The 18,949-nt window shown below is 35.5% G+C and overlaps 1 protein-coding gene across 5 annotated transcripts in view; it reads right to left on the bottom strand.

Moving 5' to 3' along the window:
* DMD (dystrophin) overlaps positions 1-18,949 on the bottom strand; it is a 1,951,117-nt gene that overhangs the window by 1,253,440 nt on the left and 678,728 nt on the right. For all 5 annotated transcript variants that reach the window (XM_058659083.1, XM_058659078.1, XM_058659079.1 and 2 more), the window contains 3 exons: positions 17,608-17,790; positions 11,878-12,012; positions 8,376-8,525 (listed from right to left, as the gene is read on the bottom strand). In XM_058659083.1, coding sequence (XP_058515066.1) covers positions 8,376-8,525; positions 11,878-12,012; positions 17,608-17,790 — 468 coding nt within the window. The remainder of the gene's footprint in view (positions 1-8,375; positions 8,526-11,877; positions 12,013-17,607; positions 17,791-18,949) is intronic.

Here is an 18,949-nt window from a genome sequence, read left to right as displayed (position 1 = left end):
GGAAAAGCAGTAGCAGATGGCCCAAGGACTTGGGACCCTGCACCCACATGGGAGACCTGTAAGAAGCTCCTGGCTCCTGGCTTTGGATCAGCTCAGCTCTGGCCATCGTGGTCACTTGGAGAGTGAGCCAGCATATGAAAAATCTTTGTCTGTGTCTCTCCTTCTCTCTGTAAATCTGCCTTTTCAAGAAAAATAAATCGTTGGGTTAAAAAAAAAAAACCTGTGCTACACCATGCATGAAATTTGCTCTCTTTATGTAAAATCTTTTATTTAAATTTTAATAAGGAATATTGCTTCCATGGATGTAGAATGCAGTAACGCTTCTCTATAGGAAGCACCCTGGCTTTTGGGCTCCCCATATGATCTTTATACCTAATTTGTAGTTACCTATTATTGTTTTCCATAATATTTATTTGGTGTAATAAAAGAAAGAGGCACTGAAACTTACTATAATTTTCATGTAGTTACATATTTCTTCATTATGATTGTTAATTTTTGCATTATACACTCTGAAGTTACACATTTTAGAATTGTTATATTTTGTTCCTATTTATTTCAGAAAGTTGTAGCAACTTTACTATTCATTTTGTTAGAGATAAATTAGGTGCCAAAGTTTGTATTATCCCTTAACAAATAACATTTCTATTCTTACTATTAATATTTATTCCTTGTATTTTATGAATATTTACAGTAACATTATGTTATCTTTTATTATTTTCATTTGAATTTTGTGGTACAATTCTGTAGGGTCTGGGATTGCTGCCCCCAAGTTCCCACCCCCCAACTGATTTCCCCTATATGATTTCAATAGTATAGTCCTTCACAAGGGGTCATAATTTCATCAGTCTTTATGAATGCCTCAACACTGCTAGTACAGACAACGTCAGACAGTCCAGCATCCCATTGTCTAGATATGTCCAATGGTTTCATTGGGAGTCCATCTTTGATTTTGAAGTAGGGATGCATATTGGATTTTATCGTCACATCTTAATATGGTAGTTTCTATTACGCCATCACTATACATTCCCTTAAATGAGAAGCCATGAAATAATGTGAACAACAGGTATGAAGTTAAAACAAAGACAAAATGAAGAAAAAATTCAGCACCATGGAGTCAAAAACCCGTGTAACTGAATAATCAACTCATGTGTGACAAAAAGAAAAAAGAAAAGTCTCCTGGGTAAAATGGTGCCACCATTTGATCCATGAGACACAAATGAATTCAACAAGATAAAATATTTGGAAAAAATGAAAATGAAATAAAAAAACATCGAAACACATGGGATGCTGCAAAAACTGCTTGGAAAGGGTTATTGAACTTAAAATTTGCATGATGGTTATCTTATATTAGAGAGAGCTTATGGTTTTTGTTCTTTTGGGATTGACTTATTTCACTGAGCATAATGGTCTCTAGGTGGGACCCTCTAGTTGCAAATGGTAGAATTTCATTATTTTTTAAAGGCTAATATTCCATGGAATAGATGTACAGTTTCTTTAACCACTCCTCTTTAGACAGGCGTCTGGATTGGTTCCATGCCTTTGCTGTTATAGACTCTGCTGCTGTAAATACAGGCTTACAGATCCATTTTTCATATTCACTTTTCATTTCCTTTGGATATATTCCTAGGAGTGGAATAGCTGGGTCATAGGGCAGGTTTATTTGCAAGTCTCTAAGTATATTTATTTCTATGGTGGTGTACTAGCCTGCACTCCATACTTATTTCTATGGTGATTGTACTAGCCTGCATTCCCACCAGCAGTGGAGGAGGGTAACTTTCTCCCCACGTCCACACCAGCAGGTATTGTTAGTAGAGTTCTGAATGTACACTAATCTCACTGGAGTTAGGTGACACCTCAATGCAGTTTTCATTTGTATCTCCCTGATGGCTAGGGAACCTGAGCGTCTTTTCATGTGTTAGCCATTTTGATATCTTTTGCAAAATGTCTTTTCATTTCCTTTGCCCACTTTTTCAAAGTTTTTTTTTTATCTTTTTTTAACTGTACCTAGGTTTCTGGAGGTCTTTCTAAATCCTGGATATTAGTCCTCTATCACTTGTGTATTACTTTAAAATTCAATGTTTTATCTTAGCTTCAACATTTCTGCGTATATTTGAGTTTCTTGAGATAATAGTACCAATGATGTAAACATATAACCTTATGTTGGATCTATTTAATGCTCTTTTGCTTGACACTAAGACTCAGAATTGTTCTCTATCAAATGGCTTCATTGCTTCAAAACCAGGTGCCCAGAACTAGCTTTCTACTGCAGAGCAATACTTGTAAAATATCAGTATTTATACAGACATCATGTGCATGGCTTCATTTTCAGCCAGTTCTTTCTGTCCTAGCAATAAATGCTTACTTATTCTTTGTTGCAAATGACAATACATTTAAGATTATATCAGTTGGAATTTCTCAGGTGTCTTAGTGTTTTACAGAAGGCATTTTAAAAGACTTACATTGCCTTACCACCAAAACCAAAAGTCAGCCTCATCTCAACATCTGGGAAGTGATAAAACCAAATTTTAAAGTTCCCAGCTTGGTAGCCTAGGAGCTAATGTCCTCGTCTTGCATGTATGGGTTCATGTTCATATCCCAGCTGCTCTATTTCCCATCCAGCTCCCTGCTTATGGCCTGGGAAAGCAGTAGAGGACGGCCCAAAGCCTTGGGACCCTGCATCCATGTGGGAGACCTGGAGGAAGCTCCTGGCTCCTGGCTTCAGATCAGGCTGTTGAGGTCACTTGAGGCATGAACCAGCAGATGGAAGATTTTCCTTTCTGTCCTTTTCTCTCGAAAATCTGACTTTCAAGAAAAATAAATAAATCTTTAAAAAATATCTATAAATAAATAAATAAATAAGACACCTTTGACTGCTTAAAAATAATTTTATGAGAAGAATGGCTTTGCAATAAAATTATATCTCACAATTAATACCTGACATTTTCCTTGATAATTTTTCAGTATTTCTTCAGTCAGTATTTGTCCATTCAGTTCAATGTCTACTAAGACATATATGATGCAGTGGACAACTCAAAGTCATAATTATCAGGAAGAATTATTGGATCCCTCTATTTGCCAATGATTAAGCATATTATTATTTAAACAGAATTAACCAGTTATGAGCTTTTTTTCTCCCTTACTTTACCTGCCATTTAATGTCACACAGCAATGAAAGCAACAGGAAACAACAAGAAGCATGAAATAATTACCAATCCAGAGAACTGGTAAAAAAGTTTGGATTTCTAAATATATATTAATATTTAAGACTTAAATAATTTTATGTTAATTAGCCAAACTCAATAATTTTCAGTGCATGTTGTGGGAAACTGAGGGCCAACATTATAGCATGACAGGTGAGTCTGCAGCCTGTGACACTGGCACTCTGTGAGCTCTGGTCCGAAATTTGACTGCTAAGCTTCTGATCTAGGTCAGTGCAACTGCACCTGTAAAAGTGGTGGAAGATGGTTCAAGTGCTTGGAACTCTGAACACACTGGAATACCTGGAAAAAGCTCCAGGTTCCTGGCTTCGGTTTGCCACAACCGAGAGAGAGAGAGAGAGAGAGAGAGAGAGAGAGAGAGAGAGAATGAGAATGAGAATGAGAATGAGAATGAGAATGAGAATGAGAATGAGAATGAGAATGAGAATGAGAATGAGAATGAGAATGAGAATGAGAATGAGAATGAGAATGAGAATGAATGAGAATGAATATGAACCTGTGTTCCACCCATCGGTTCACTCTCCAATGGCGACAATAGCCAGATCTGGGACATAATGAGGCCAGGAGTGTTGATCTCCAATAATTGAGTTTCCCAAATGGGTGACAGGGACCGATGCACCTGGTTCATTACCTACTGTCCTACCAAAAGCAGTAAAGAAGCTGAATCAGAGGCTGGTTCAGATGTAGTGCTAATGAAACCGAAAACAGCATTTTTATGAGGGACGCCTGCGTTCCAAGTGCTGCTACACCTCAATGTGCCTACTGCTCTTTCCCTTCCTATCAAATATGGACATAAGCACCCTACACCCTAAGGCTACTGTGAAAAAAGTGCATATATGTCACCTAGAGTAGCACCTGGGCTTCTGTAACCAGCTTAGTGGTAGTAGCAGGAGGAGTAATAGTATGTATTTTGGTGTATATTCTGCAGCTTGGTGACTCTAGTGTGGAATAAAGTTTTTATAATAGTTGCAAGTATTATGTAATTGTGTATAGCTTCTGAAGGTGTTTCCTGGTTTACTAATTGTCTTTCAAATCATTACTGTGGGCAGAAAATGTAGTGTCATATGATTATGAAGAGTGAAAGATGTCTTTAAAGTGATGCAAAAATTTATTACTTATCTGAATGCAAACCCACACTCTGAAATTAGGAATGGGATCTAGCATACATCTTTTAAATATTCATAGGCAATAAAAACTTGAGCTGTTTGATTGATTTAACAGGCAATTGAATGTTACCTTAGCTTAGCATAATTGCAGCTTTAAGAAACATTAGGTAGTCAAAAAAAACTGCACTAGCTTCACACATTTTAGATTGCAATTGAGAAGGAAATGGGCTGAAGATTCAATTTCAAATGAAACGATTCTCTGTTTACTAATGTAAATACTATTTTGGCCAATAAAATCCAGAACAATACGGCTTTAAAAATTGAGAGTTTTTTGATTATAACATATCAAAGGTCAAGATAGAGGTTTAAAAAAATATACTGAAAACTCTTATTGAAATCATTTTGTTTCCCCAACTCCTCAACCAATTTTTCTGGAGGCCCCATCCACATTGAATCAAACCACCAAACTTTTCAACAAGCTCTCAGTAGGAGCATTCAAGGGATTAATTTAGTAAATGTATTTTACTTGTATTTCTTTTTCAAAGGGCCCACTCATATCCTAAGACATACAACGAACACTGTACCTGCTCATCAGTGCTAACTCATCATCATTTGTTTCAAGTCACCTCATCTTATTACACAATACCACAACAAAGTTTGAGAAGAGTAGTATCTCTTACCTAGTGTAGTTTGTATAAGAGCTGCAAAGCATCAAGTATGCATTATCTTCATTGCTATGTAAATTTAAGGTCAATTTATTGCTAAACATACGTTGTAAGCATAGCCAAGACTGAGGATAGTTTCAGGTTTATTCTCAAAGCATTATACTGTGAAGCGAAGAATTTGATTTTAAAAGCTGTAGGATAATAAGTGCCCTTTATATATTTTACATATTTAGTTTCACTAATGGAAGCGTCTATGCACAGGTACAACATTATCTTAAACATAGTAAATCTGGGGCCCAGCACCCTGGCCTAGCAGCTGAAGTCCTCTACTTGAATGTGCCAGCATCCCATATGGATGCCAGTTCTAATCCCAGCAGTCCCGCTTCCCATCCAGTTCCCTGCTTGTGGCCTGGGAAAGCAGGAGAGGATGGCCCAAAGCCTTGGGACCTGCACCCACATGCAAGACCCGTAAGAACTCCTGGCTCCTGGCTTTGGATTGGCACAGCAACAGCCATTGCGGTCACTTGGGGAGTGAATCATCAGGCAGAAGATCTTCCTCTCTGTCTCTCCTCCTCTGTCTCTGTCTGACTTTGCAATAAAAAAATAAATCTTTAAGAAAAAACATAGTAAGTCTATCAATGCTATGGAACACTATGAATGAAAGCTAGGAAATGTTATCCAAAATCCTATAATCAATGGACTATAAGAGTATATGTCATTTATCAATTTAATGGCATTTAATATTATCCTATTTTTATGCATTTATTTTAGGCTCAATAATCAAATTGCCACAATGGCCAGGGTTGAGTCCGACCAGTCTTCTGAGTTTCCTACAGGAATGCGAGGATCCAAGCACTTCAGCCATCTTCTACTCCATTCCCTGGTATGTTAATAGGATGTTTATTCAAAATGTTTAAACTTTATTCGTCTTTATTCAGTTATATAATGATTTTATAATGAATTTGAACATATATGAATTACATATAATGAATTTGAATATAAGCCAATATTTGAATATATATTCAGATATATATTCAGATTTATTGAGATTTTTATGTGTGTGTATATATATACATATATGTGTGTGTGTGTGTGTGTGTATATATATATATATATATATATATATATATATATATATATATATATATGCCTCCTGAGGATGCCATCCAGGTTTGACATATCTTCATTGACATTAAAAGTACTTCCATACAACTTTATAACAGGCCTCTCTTTCATTGCAACCTGTCTTAATATGATTCCAAGTATGAAATTTTTCACTTGAGGCATAGGTCAATACTCTAAAGTTTCAGGGTTTGTGACATGTTAGATTTTGGATTTTCATATAATGAATGTGAATCTTGTATTTCTTTTGGGGAGACATTTGCTTCACAGCAAGTATCGTTAAGGTCTAACAATATATTTCTGTATCAAGAAAAATTTTGCAAGATGATTACAGAAATGGAGCTGAAACCAAAACAAAGATAGAAATTATGTTCCGAAAGGCAGAAGAGATGCACATTAAATTATATTAAATATTAAGACATGGTCCTTTAAACAGTTTAACCAAGGTCAGTTTTAATAATGCAACTTCTGATGTTGTGTATGAACTTCAATCTCTTATCTGAGATTAACATTCAAAGCTGGAAAAAGAGAAAGTATGAGTCCATGTCAAAATACACATTTAAATGACTTCTAAGGGGCAACTATACTGTAGCCATGGAATATTTACTTTTACTTGTATACAGTAACAGTGTAACAGTGAATGGCCTAGAACCTGGAATGATCCTTATATTAATAGGGACAAAATATGGATAGAGAACTTCCCAAATATAATGACACGATTAAAGACTAAATGGAATACTCACGTGGCACTTCCGCAACATCGGAGGGATCAGAGAGAGTAGGATTCACCAACTGAATGCTTTACCCAAGTAAACTTACTCCTTGTTTGACAATCAAATTTCTTCTTGCATATACTCCTAGTTACCACCTTCCTTAATCTTTTTGTGTGTCATTCCTTCCTCATAGAGATACTGTTTATTTTATAGCTTGTACACACTAGGACATCAATTAATCTACACATAATTTTAAATGTCTATAAGCCATTAAGGATGGGGTACTTATTACTAAACAGCAGAACAATATCTCACATGTAGTAATCACACTCAGCGAAAAGGTATGACTCTAATGTCATCATAAAACATGTTTTCTTCTTGAAAAACAAAACACTCTTGATTTAGGACAGCACATGCAAAACACTATTTGACTAGGATAAGTGATATTATTTCACATTTGATAAAGGTCATGACATTTATGTGGTTTTTAAATATGAATGCTCAATTATGTGTAAATAATAAACTAATTGAAAATATAAGACAGAACGGTATTTACGGCAATATTTTGTATATTATGAGCAGTCAACAGGTAACCACAGTAAATGTTTGGGGTATCAAGAGGCAGGAAAGGATAAGAGAGAAGGAAAGAGGAGGATGCAGGTAGTAAAAATGGGGAGAGAGAAGAGACAAAAGTATCAGAAAAATTAAAATGTCAGCAGAATGGTCCAAAGGAGAGCAACCATCCTTCTGTGAATCCTAGTGATTTTACTGAGACAGATAGAAGCCATAGAAGCATCACATCAGGAGTTGACTCTGCCCGGGGAAATACCACTTGGGTATCTAACAGTCGCTTACCAGGTTTGAGAAATGGCAGAGTGACAAGTGTGACTCCTGCCCTGAACCTTCCAGTGTACCGACACAGTTCACAACCACTCAGAACGGTGCTCGATTTAGCTTGAATACACCTCATCACTGCCCAAAATACTGCCTTTACTCACTCTCGACTACAGAACCATAAGCGCAGGTACCCTCAGTAGAGCATCAGTTCCATCTCTGGCTCCCCCTTATTTTTCTGATGTTAAAAATGTATCTTATAATCCAATAAAATTATTTTTAATTTTTATTAACATTTATGATTTACTAGTTTATAAGGAGAGAAGAAGGAAAGAGGTAGAGGAAAATAAGTAAAAGAGAGAATAAGAGTAATTAGGAGAGAGGGGGAGAAGCATAAACCCATACCTACTGATTAACTCTATATAAAGAAAACCACTTTGAGATCAGAAATAATCTGAGTTTGAATTACACAGTGATTAGTGTGTGAACCTGCATTATAACTCCTCTAAGGAGATTTCTGTTCTATGTTAAACATTTCACCTGGTGATGTTTTGGCAAGAATGATATAATAAGACAGACAATAATTCAGGGCAATCTGAAATTGGAAGTTGAGCTAAAATTTAAAGTATTCCTCATTTTACCTGAAAGGCTTATGTGTACTATACTTGTCTATTTATGTAAATCATATTTAAGGAGAAGTTTCACTTATTTTCATACCTCCTCATGTAGTTCTCTCCAGCGAGAATTAAACGTCTCAAGTTCTTCATTGATGAGTTCATCCATGACTCCGCCATCTGTTAGAGTCTGTGCCAATATACGAATTTGATTCGGGTTGTCCTCTGAATGTTGCATCAAATTGTCAAGTGACTGAAACACATTTGCAATAATTACTATTTTTCCCATTTTCTAAGCACATTCAATTATTCCAAAATGCTCAGAACCTTATGATTTTCGTATAATTAAATCATGAGTGATGCAATGCGAAATTCAGTTAGGATGATAAGACATGAAACAGCATTGTTAGTTAAAAAAATACGAGTTCATCCTATGACAATCTGAATAGGCATGTGGCAGCACTGTGGACTGGGTGCTATAAAAATGATTGCCAGCCATCCTTTTTACAGATGGCTCTACTCTAATATCTGGAAAGATAAAATGCTCTATATCTCTACCTCTCTTATTGATAGTTATGATCAGGCAAACATATTCTGACAATATATGTAGAAAGAAATTCATGAGCAAAATTTCCCTTTATCAATTAAAAGGAAGGCTCTTCATACATTTTTACACATATATAACATGGTGGCAAGATAGTCAATAACTGAAGTGGGAAGTCATAAACTGAAGGATGAAAACTCTTTTGACCAGGAAGAGAGAAGAGAGATCACATGGGTGCTTTCATCAGACACCTGACCCGCCTCTTCATTCACAGATAATGCTCCTTCAGTCTTACTTGGTGGTAACAAAAGATGATCTTATGAGATTAAGACACTTCCCAAGCTTCCATGATTTTGAATGCAACTGCCTCTATCTCTAAATACTTCCCGACACTGAAAATTTGCTTGGCCACATTACAAGAAAAAAGAATCTCACCATCATGATGAGAAATGCTAGACAAATACTGATTAATATTACACTAGTGACTCTCAGACAAGTCTACGAGCAGAAAGAGCTATGTTACAACAAATTCATTCTGTGCAATTTTGTTCACTGTGAAGAAATGGAAATTCTTCAATGATTATTATCCTTATGTACGCACTGTTTTTCAAAATTTTAGCAATCATGTCATATTTCCCCATTAAATTTTGAAGGAATAAAACACTTTCTAAAATAGGAACAAAAAATTATGATTAACTGTGGTAATGCAACAAGGTGGAGGAATCCACCATGGGGGGAGGGTTTGGGGAGTGGTGGGGGGAATCCCAGTGCCTATAAAACTGTGTCACATAATGCAATGTAATTAATAAATTAAAAAATTATGATTACCTGTAATACTTAAATGATCTTTAGATTTAGCATGAAATCATTAATATTTACCATTAGTGTATGATTTATAACTTCTAATACAATTTAAAGTTGCAAAACTGTCATGAATATATTTTTATACTCCCCAATGAAGTACATAGATTATTAATTATAAAACAAAGTGAAATATAAGCAACAAAGCACAATAAAATAACCAGTTATAGAACTCTTAAGTAGCAAGGAAGCTTAGAAATAATCCATTACATTATCCTTGAGCAAATGATATTTTACCTCTTATTACAGATGATGAGCAAAAGTTACACCATCAAATAACTGATTTACTTAAAACAGAAAAAAACAAACAAAATAGCAAATACTAACAGTAATCCTTTTCCCTTCCATTTCCTAAATACTATGGATTACTGCCTCAAAAATTCTCTCCTGCATTGTTCTTTTTTGAACATACCTTAGTTGTTCAGATTATCATTTTGAGTGCAGTATCAAGAATTTACCTTTACTTTTCATGCCTAATCTAATTATTTCATAGGCCATGTCTTTTCAAATCTTACTGTTTTCAGTGCACTTTTATCTACGTAATTTAAACATCACATATGTTTCAAAGACACATCACATGATCCAGGAGAGGTGACAGACCAATAAACATTGCTGAAAACACCAAGGTCAAAATCACAGGCAAAACTGTGACTTTTCTCATTGTTCTTTGACATTTCTTCAGGTTGTATAATATTCTTTAGAAATGTAAAAATTTGTATAAAATAATCTTTAAGTTGCTGCGCTGATGTTCTAGGATTCCACTTCCATTCTGTATAAAAACATTTCATATTTTCTTCATAATATAGCTAATATATGCTTTTTAGTTTGTGAAATTATACAGGAGCTTTTTTACACAGAACTCCACATACTTTGCATATAATAAAACTACATGGACAGAACATGTAAATGCTAAGTCAGAAGTCTAATAAAGCACATAGGACATGGACATACAACTAAATACTGAAAGTTATCATAAATCAACTTGTACATGTTAACTTTTACAGAAAGATTTAGTAAATATCTTCAAAATAAAACTTGAAAGCATCGAACTCTTTGGACATGATAAAACTACATTTCTATAATCAAAGCATACCCCTTGAATGCCTCAACCTATTCTGCAAGATACAAGCTTGTGATTTCAAACAATTCTAAAATATGCTCCTATTCAACACATTTAGCTTTTAAAATGAAAGTGTCCCATACTACCAGTCTTTTAAGCTTTCCCCCAAAAGATGAAACTCTTTGTTGGAACTGCCTTTGTAGGTTTGTAGTAGACATACATTGTGACTTTTCTGCATAGAACTTATTGACACAGGGACAACCATTGTGGTTTAGTGCGTTAAACTGCCCCCAACAACACAAGCAATCCAAATGAATGCTTCTTTGAGTCCTGGTTATTCCACTTCTGTATCCTGTTGCTAATACACTTGGGAAAGCAGTGTGATATGGCCTAAAGTGGTTGGGCCCCTGAATCCATGTGAGAGACCCTAAAAGAACCTCTGAGTTCTTGGTTCCTGGCCTAGCAAGCTCAAGTGTTTGTGGCCATTTGGACAACGGACCAGTAGATGGCACACCTCTCCTCTATCTACCTCCCTCTCCCCATCCCTTCTCTCTCTCTGTAACCCTGCCTTTCTAACAAACAAGAACTTAGTGACACAATAAAATGCACATGCTCTCTGTCAATGATCACTGAAATTCTTGTCAAAACCTAGATACTATGGTAGGCATTGTGGCACAGAGAGTTAAGGGGCTGCTTTCTTCAGAGGAAGCGTTCTGTATTGGACATCCTGGAATCAAACCCTTACTGTACTTCCCATCTAGCTTCCTGCTAATGTACGCTTGGCAGACAGCAGAGGAAGGCTCGGGTTGCTGGGTAACTGCTATCCATGGGAGAGATCTCCAGTGAGTTCCTCAGCCTCTAGTTTCAGCCCTGCTACAGCCATGGCTGCTGTAGGACTTTCAGTTGCAAATCAGCACATGGAAACCGCACTCTCTCACTCCCTTATGTGAAGGTGTGTGAGCATGTGTGTGTGTGTGTGTGTGTGTGGTATTTTTTTCAAATAGTAAATAAACAAACAAGCAAAAAACCTTTTGTGATGTGGAAGTTTTTCACTGGGCACAAAGGCATCATCCCAAGCACCAGCACATTGTTTCACTAGTCAGTCTAAACTGTCATCATTTAAGTTAGTTCACAACTTACATCGAGCACTTCAGAAATTTCCTCAGCTCCACCAGGAAGGGTCTCCATGGTTTTAAGCTTGATTTCTACTTCACTTAGCCACTTGTTTGCCTTCTCCAAGTATGACAATAGCTCATGCCAACATGCCCAGACTTCCTAAGAAAGAAAAACATATCACATTTCAAATATTTTGATGAAGAGTGAACATGAGACTTTGGCATTTCATTTTTAAAACATCTGAAAATCTGATGTTTCACATTATATCATTCCTATTTGCTTAGCAGTATTTAAAATGCAATGAATCTTTTTGATCATTTAACATCTCTATAATTATAAATCACTAAAACGGTACATTTTTTCTTCATGCATAAATTCAAGAGCCTGTGATTTAAATTTCAAAACTTGCAATTATTGACTGGAAAATATGAAATAAAAGAATATCATTTATTCTATAATTTCTAAACTTTATTGTAAATAAATAAGTTGATAAAGTGTGGCTCCAACGATAGCTCTGTTTTTAATATCATATAATTATTACATATTGCTAGGATGCTATATATTTTTTGAAAACCTATGGCTTCATTTTAGCGGGCTATATTTTTATATCCTTAACAACAGACACTTATTGAATAGATCATTTTAGTTCTGTTTGCTTGCAAAATTTGAGGTGAGCATAATGAACATGGACTCATTTCGCATATATCTTACTACTGCTTGAATCAGGCACACAAGCAGCATATCGATCATTTCAACAGCGCCATTTAAAGTCACTCCCTTTATGCACTGTACTTTAAGAATGCTACAAGATAATACAGAAGGGATTTTTTTTCTGATTGAGAAATAGAAATGGATGTGTTAAACAAGTCATTTTCTTAAAAAGGACCCAAAGTCAAGACATAGATCTGGTTACATTAAAACTAAAACATTAAAACAACAAAAGAGCACCATAAAAATCTGAAAAAAATGGCCTCAAGCGTGCATAAAAATTTTTGTTACATTGGGATAAGGAGGGGCGACAGGTAGGAGGGAGGATCAAACCCTATGATTCAAAGTCTGCATCATGAAATATATGGAAACTAGTCATTTAATATAAATTAGAATAGAAACTTTCAAAAGAATATTTAAAAATCAATAAGACCATCCATAAAAATAATATATCAAAGAAATATAGGCATACAAGAAACACGTAAAGTTCAAGCTTTTTGGCAATGATACTGACCAACACAAATGAGAAATTTCAGAATTACATATGCAAAGGAAGGCATACATCAACACAATATCTCTTTACTGTAATGTCTATTTTGGCAAACAACTGGTTATTCTCAGTGAAGGTGAACATTCTCATACCCTATGACTTCGTGTTTTAATACACATCTCCAGAGAAACTGCTTTTGAGAACAAAGCATATTTACAAGACATTTAGTACTATCTGTGATGATTAAAATAACAAGGAAGTGTCCACTAGAAGAGGTAAATAGGCTATGTTGCTTTTAACAAAAGGATATAGAAAAATTCATTCATTTATCACAAAGTACTACGAGGAAGAATCACATACAGAGAACTTTTTTGATGGAAAGAGCAATAACTGAGAAACTGCATATTACAGGTTAGCCTTCTCTGCACTGTTTGCACAACACTGAATATGTTGTTTTCCATTCATATATGTCTGACAAAGTATATTTTAAGCAAATAACAAAAGTTTCTGGATGGTGATTATGACCACTGGGGAAAAGGAACTGTCATAAACAAAAATATTAAGGTGGCCATTTTGTAAAATAACATTGGGATTTTAAATAGTGGAAAATAACAATAAATCAAGTGTATACAGTGGTGTGAGAGCTAACACCTGCAACGACTGCTCCTACTCTACCCCAAAGTGTAAGCAGTCAGGCCTAGGGGGGAGAGTTTGGGGAAGTCTATCATATTTCCACATTTCTCCTTTGTACATTGCTTTATAAATGACTGAAGACATTCCAGCTTAATCTGATGAAAGTTATTAATCAAACTGCTGGGCAAGCCAACCAACCTTCTATAGTTGCTTGGCATGAAACGTATGTTTCTCACAAAGAGTGAAATTGGGTGTTTTGCTTTAAAAGGTGATAGAAATCTTAAATCTGGGTCATTTCCAACTCCTGCTGGACTATAGGCTGTTTTCCTTCTGGGCAAAGATCCCAGTGGAAAAATCCCTTCAATACCTAAGGGTACCTTAGAGATGCAATTGACAAAGTGTCTTATTAACATTGGTTCAGATTGAGGCAATGAACTACCTTGCTGATTCAACCATCAGGATGTACAGCCTCTTCTGTGCTCAATGCATCTGAAGGCCACAGCTGGAGAGGCAGAATGTACTAGCTTTACAGGTCACCTTTTCAAAATGAAACATAGCACAAAAGCCTGAAATGGATCTAAAAAGCACTTAGAAAAACTGCTATGCTTCACCATTTGGAACTTGGAATTAGTCTGAAATCACAGAATTCAGAGCAGCTTTGGAGGACAGCCTAAACGAAAAAGTAAACATACATTTAAAATTGTAGACAGAACTGAAATGGTAATCTTCACCCCCAAACTCTATTATGATGATATTGGAATACTGCATATAGTACAAATAAAACATTTGAATTCACAGCTTATCTTCAATAAATAAATATGTGAAAGTGTCAGAAAAAAGGGGAAGGAAGTAAAAAAAAGTGGAAATCTAAGTTTAACAAAATTCTGGCAATATCAAAATGGGGTACCCTACATTCAGCTAGCATATTTAAGCATTAATTTGGGGTTGGAGATGAGACACAGGTTTCATAAATGGTAGAAAGTTGGAAACCAGTAATATATAATGCCACCCATCTCTCGCAAACAAAAACAAGAAAATCTGAATCCACTGGAATATAAGGGAATGAGATAGAAAATTAAGAATCTTTCAGATTTTTGGCTAAGAAATAAGAATCCAATTAGCAAATTTAAATCCAAGCTTGTATCACAAATGAGAGCAGAGAGCAGTACCCCCCTTAAAGACAAATACAAGGTCTCATGAAGACCCTCCAACAGTATAGAGTAGAAGGAATTTCTAGAAGGAACAATTCTTACTTATGTGATCTCAAAGAGAAAAAAAAAAAAAGACAGGTCCTACAAGGAAAACCATTGCTCTTCTATTAGCTCTAACAAGTGGTAAAAACCTATAGCTTATGACATAAGGATAATGGGGGAAAAAAGGTTATTTTATAATAAATAGCCTGACAGGATATATTCCATTTTCTTGAGATTAGCAACTAGTGTTCATATTAAAGAATGAAAAGACCAAGTTGCCTACATCTTATGTCAAGAGCACATCTATTTATCGTATTCATAAGACCTGCTGTACGCAGAGAGGGCTGAGGGGAGCTGAAGTGGTGGCATTTGAAGGAAGTGAAATTGGGCAACTCTTTTTTTTGGCTATTGATGAGACAAGTTAAAAAAAAAAAAAACAACTAGGAATTCTATTCAGTTTAAGATTTACAAGGGAGTCACCCATCTAGTCAGCGGTTATTTAAGAGGAAGTAATTACTGTCAAATTCGTGTTGAGCGATTGATATGGATAAACAGGAAACAAGAATAAGTCTTTCGAATTTGTCATTCCTGATAAGAATGCAATATGGGTTCTTCCAGGACCCATGAGATCTTAGTGAAGATGTGGTAAGTAAACCAAAACCCAGGAAAAAAAGTTTTCAGGAAGTTGTAATTGACAAAGCCACTGCCATTGATAAACCAGAAATGTATTACATACTACCAGTCCTCATGAATGTCTGGCACATTTTTGGAGCTCAAAATTCATACACATCCCCAAAAGAGTCTAAAGATAGAATCATTACTCTCACGGGTAAAATTAAAACAACTAAATTATATTTCAAACAAATGGAGAAGAAATAAAAGGGGGCTACATAATTTGAAAGAGGAAAGGTTGGAAGCATTATCAGAGATAAGCAATACTAAAACAATAAAATAATAAAATAATCACTGTTTTATTTAAATACTGTCCAAAAACGATTTTTGATGCACAGATGTCCTATCATAATAATGTATTAATAATCACTCCCACAAGACTTTATCATGCCCACCCTCCATTCCCACTCTCCTACATTCCATAGCACTCACACAGCATTAATATAAGAGATGTCTTTACAATTTCATCATCTCTAATACTCCTGTACAAACATGGCCCTTGCTCAGTGCCAGAGACATCAACTAAGTTTTAAAAAGATATATAAGAATTGATAATGAAGAAGATATTGCAATTGACTATGCAGTAACTCAGAGATCCCATTTTGTAACTAGAAATGTAAAATTTGCAAATAGGGACATTCAAGGTAAAACATCCATATTTTTATTATCTAAAGTTCTACTTTACTGATCTAAGCTGTTTCCCTTTAATTATCAACATTCAGTTTACAAATCACATTCAGTTTTATGTACTGTTTTATAGTTAACTTTTTATAAATTTCTATGTATGTGAAGGGATTTCAAAATATTAATGGAAAAAATAATTAAAAGATATTGTTACAGTCTAGGAATTTATAGTAGCAGCTAAGATTTTCATGTTTCACAGCAGAATATCTGGGTTTCACATCTGGCTGTGGTTCCTGATTCCAACTTCTTGCTAAAGAAAACCCTGGTCGGTATGTGAAATGGTGGTAACTCAAGTTCCTGGGTTTATAACACCCCTTTGTGAGACTTAGAGTGAGTTCCAAGTATCCAGCTTTGGCCTAGTCGAGTTTTGGCCACTGTAGGAGTTTGTGTAGTGAGCCACAAAACAGGAAAGCCCTCTTTCTCTCAAAAACTAAATAAAATAAATATAGATGAATAAATATTTCTGAAGATGAGTTTATTTTCCTGCAAAAAATGATTAACTCTAAGCATAGTCTTTTTATGGTTTGTATTATCTATGAACTTTATGAAGGAGACTTCTCAAATATAACCTTATACATACAATATTCTTCAGCAATAATGGAATACTTTCATACTATATCAATGATATTCATAAGACAATCTGGTTTGTGCAGGAAACGGGCTCAGAGTAAGGTTCAACTCATGCATAATACCTGGCAGTAACTGTATTTGGGAGCAAATAGAATCTGTCTTTTGGTGAAAACATTTTCTCAGGGAAAATCATCGTTTAATTTTGGCACAGTTTCACAGTAACTGATTGAGCTGCTTGAATGTTTTATAAGTATTCAAATAAGCATAATGTAGAAAGTTAGACATGTGGAAGAGGTAGAAAATTTGTGATAACAAGGAGATATAATATTAAAGGTCAAAAAGATCCAATTAGGCAGTATACCATCTGAAGAAGTTTCTAGGGAAGGCACTTAAACAGAACTGTAAGTAATAGTTCTTCCTAGAATTTTTCACAAGGTACATCAAAAAGTTAACACAAAAACAAATATATTTTAACAATTGAATCTTATAGGGTTTTTTTGTGACCTAATAAATTAAACTGATAATCTAGGTCAGAATAATGACTGTTCCTGTATATTGAGCACTAGACAAGGTTCAGCAATTTAAATGAAATAGTTCATCCAATTTTCTCAACAAACATTAGAGGTAGGTACACTAACATCTCTTTTGTATCCTGTAAAGAGATCTATACAAACTGAACAACAAGTGTGTAGATACACCACATATAAGGTCTTCAGGGAGGAATTCAAGCCTCAGTGATTGCAGGCCAGATACATATGACTGCATGGTGACAACTCACTGATAAAACCCAGGAAAGCAGCTAACCTCCAAAGTCTTGCATTTCCCATTCAGCCTCGTGCACAGCCAGTGATAGTTGGTGGTTAGAGTCTCGAGCTCCTTTTGTAATGCCTCTTGTGCGGCAGGTGGAGCTTGAGCTATGACACTATTTACTGACTCCGTTAGGAGTTTCACTTTTGATTCCTTCTGTTGGGCCTCTTCTTTAGCTCTCTGAAAAATAAAGAGCCATGTTTTAATAGCAGGCAATAGTTTTATTTCCAAAAAAGAATTCCAGGGCATCCTGTCATGTAAGATAAATGAAAATATATACAATACTGACTCTAACTGCTTTGGAAATTTCAGGGTTAGTTGCAACTAAAAACTCTATGGAAAACTTAGGATCTAAATGCACTAGACACTAATAAGAAAATAATGAAAAGCAAATTATAGCCTAGAATTGAAATAACTTATAAATTACTCAGGCAGATAAATGACACTGAAATTTGTCCAGAAAACACTATTTAAAGTAAAAGTTATCTGGGCATTGCACAGTGGCCTAGCAGCTGAAGTCCTCACCTTGAACATGCCAGGATCCCATATGGGCACTGGTTCTAATCGCAGCAGCCCTACTTCCCATCCAGCTCCCTGCTTGTGGCCTGGGAAAGCAGTCAAGGATGGCCCAAAGCCTTAGGACCCTGCACCCGCATGGGAGACCCAGAACAGCTCCTGGCTCCTGGCTCCTGGCTTCGGATTGTCTCAGTTTCAGTCATTGAGGCCACTTGGGGAGTGAATCATCGGATGGAAGATTTTCCTCTCTGTCTCTCCTCCTCTCTGTATATCTGATTTTGCAATGAAAATGTATCGATCTTTAAAAACTAGGGATTTTTGTTAAAGAAAAAAAAGTAAAACTTATCTAACACAGAAAGATCTTAATTTTATGTTTGGAATCATATTTTGATTTTCTAAAAAAGTACTGTTCAGTGACTGAAATATGCATGTTAGTAATACAAAATAGAAACAGTCCCTGAAATCAGAAGCTGCTCTGGCATTTACAACTATACCCTGATCTCCTCTAATAGAAGAGAAATGTATAACAGAATTTCATATTGGACAAGGCCACTTTATTAACATGGTAGATTGAGACCATAAAAAGACCTCTCCATAATTATGACTGAATACAGAAAAAAGCATCAACATTTATCAAGACATAAAATATTAAAGTCTCCTATCCCAGTTAATATGAGTGAATGGTGCTTCTTCATAAAACACCTTACCTCACTCTAATCTGCACAAGATACCCGAACAGAATTATCTGCACTCACTGACTAATCAGAGCAAAGCCCTGAAACTCTCCCTCAACCCACAAAACACAAGGACAGATTTTATAATG

The sequence above is a fragment of the Ochotona princeps genome, chromosome X (genome assembly GCF_030435755.1).
Source record: "Ochotona princeps isolate mOchPri1 chromosome X, mOchPri1.hap1, whole genome shotgun sequence".
Taxonomy (NCBI): Eukaryota; Metazoa; Chordata; class Mammalia; order Lagomorpha; family Ochotonidae; genus Ochotona; species Ochotona princeps.
This window is presented reverse-complemented; position numbering and strand designations above follow the sequence as displayed.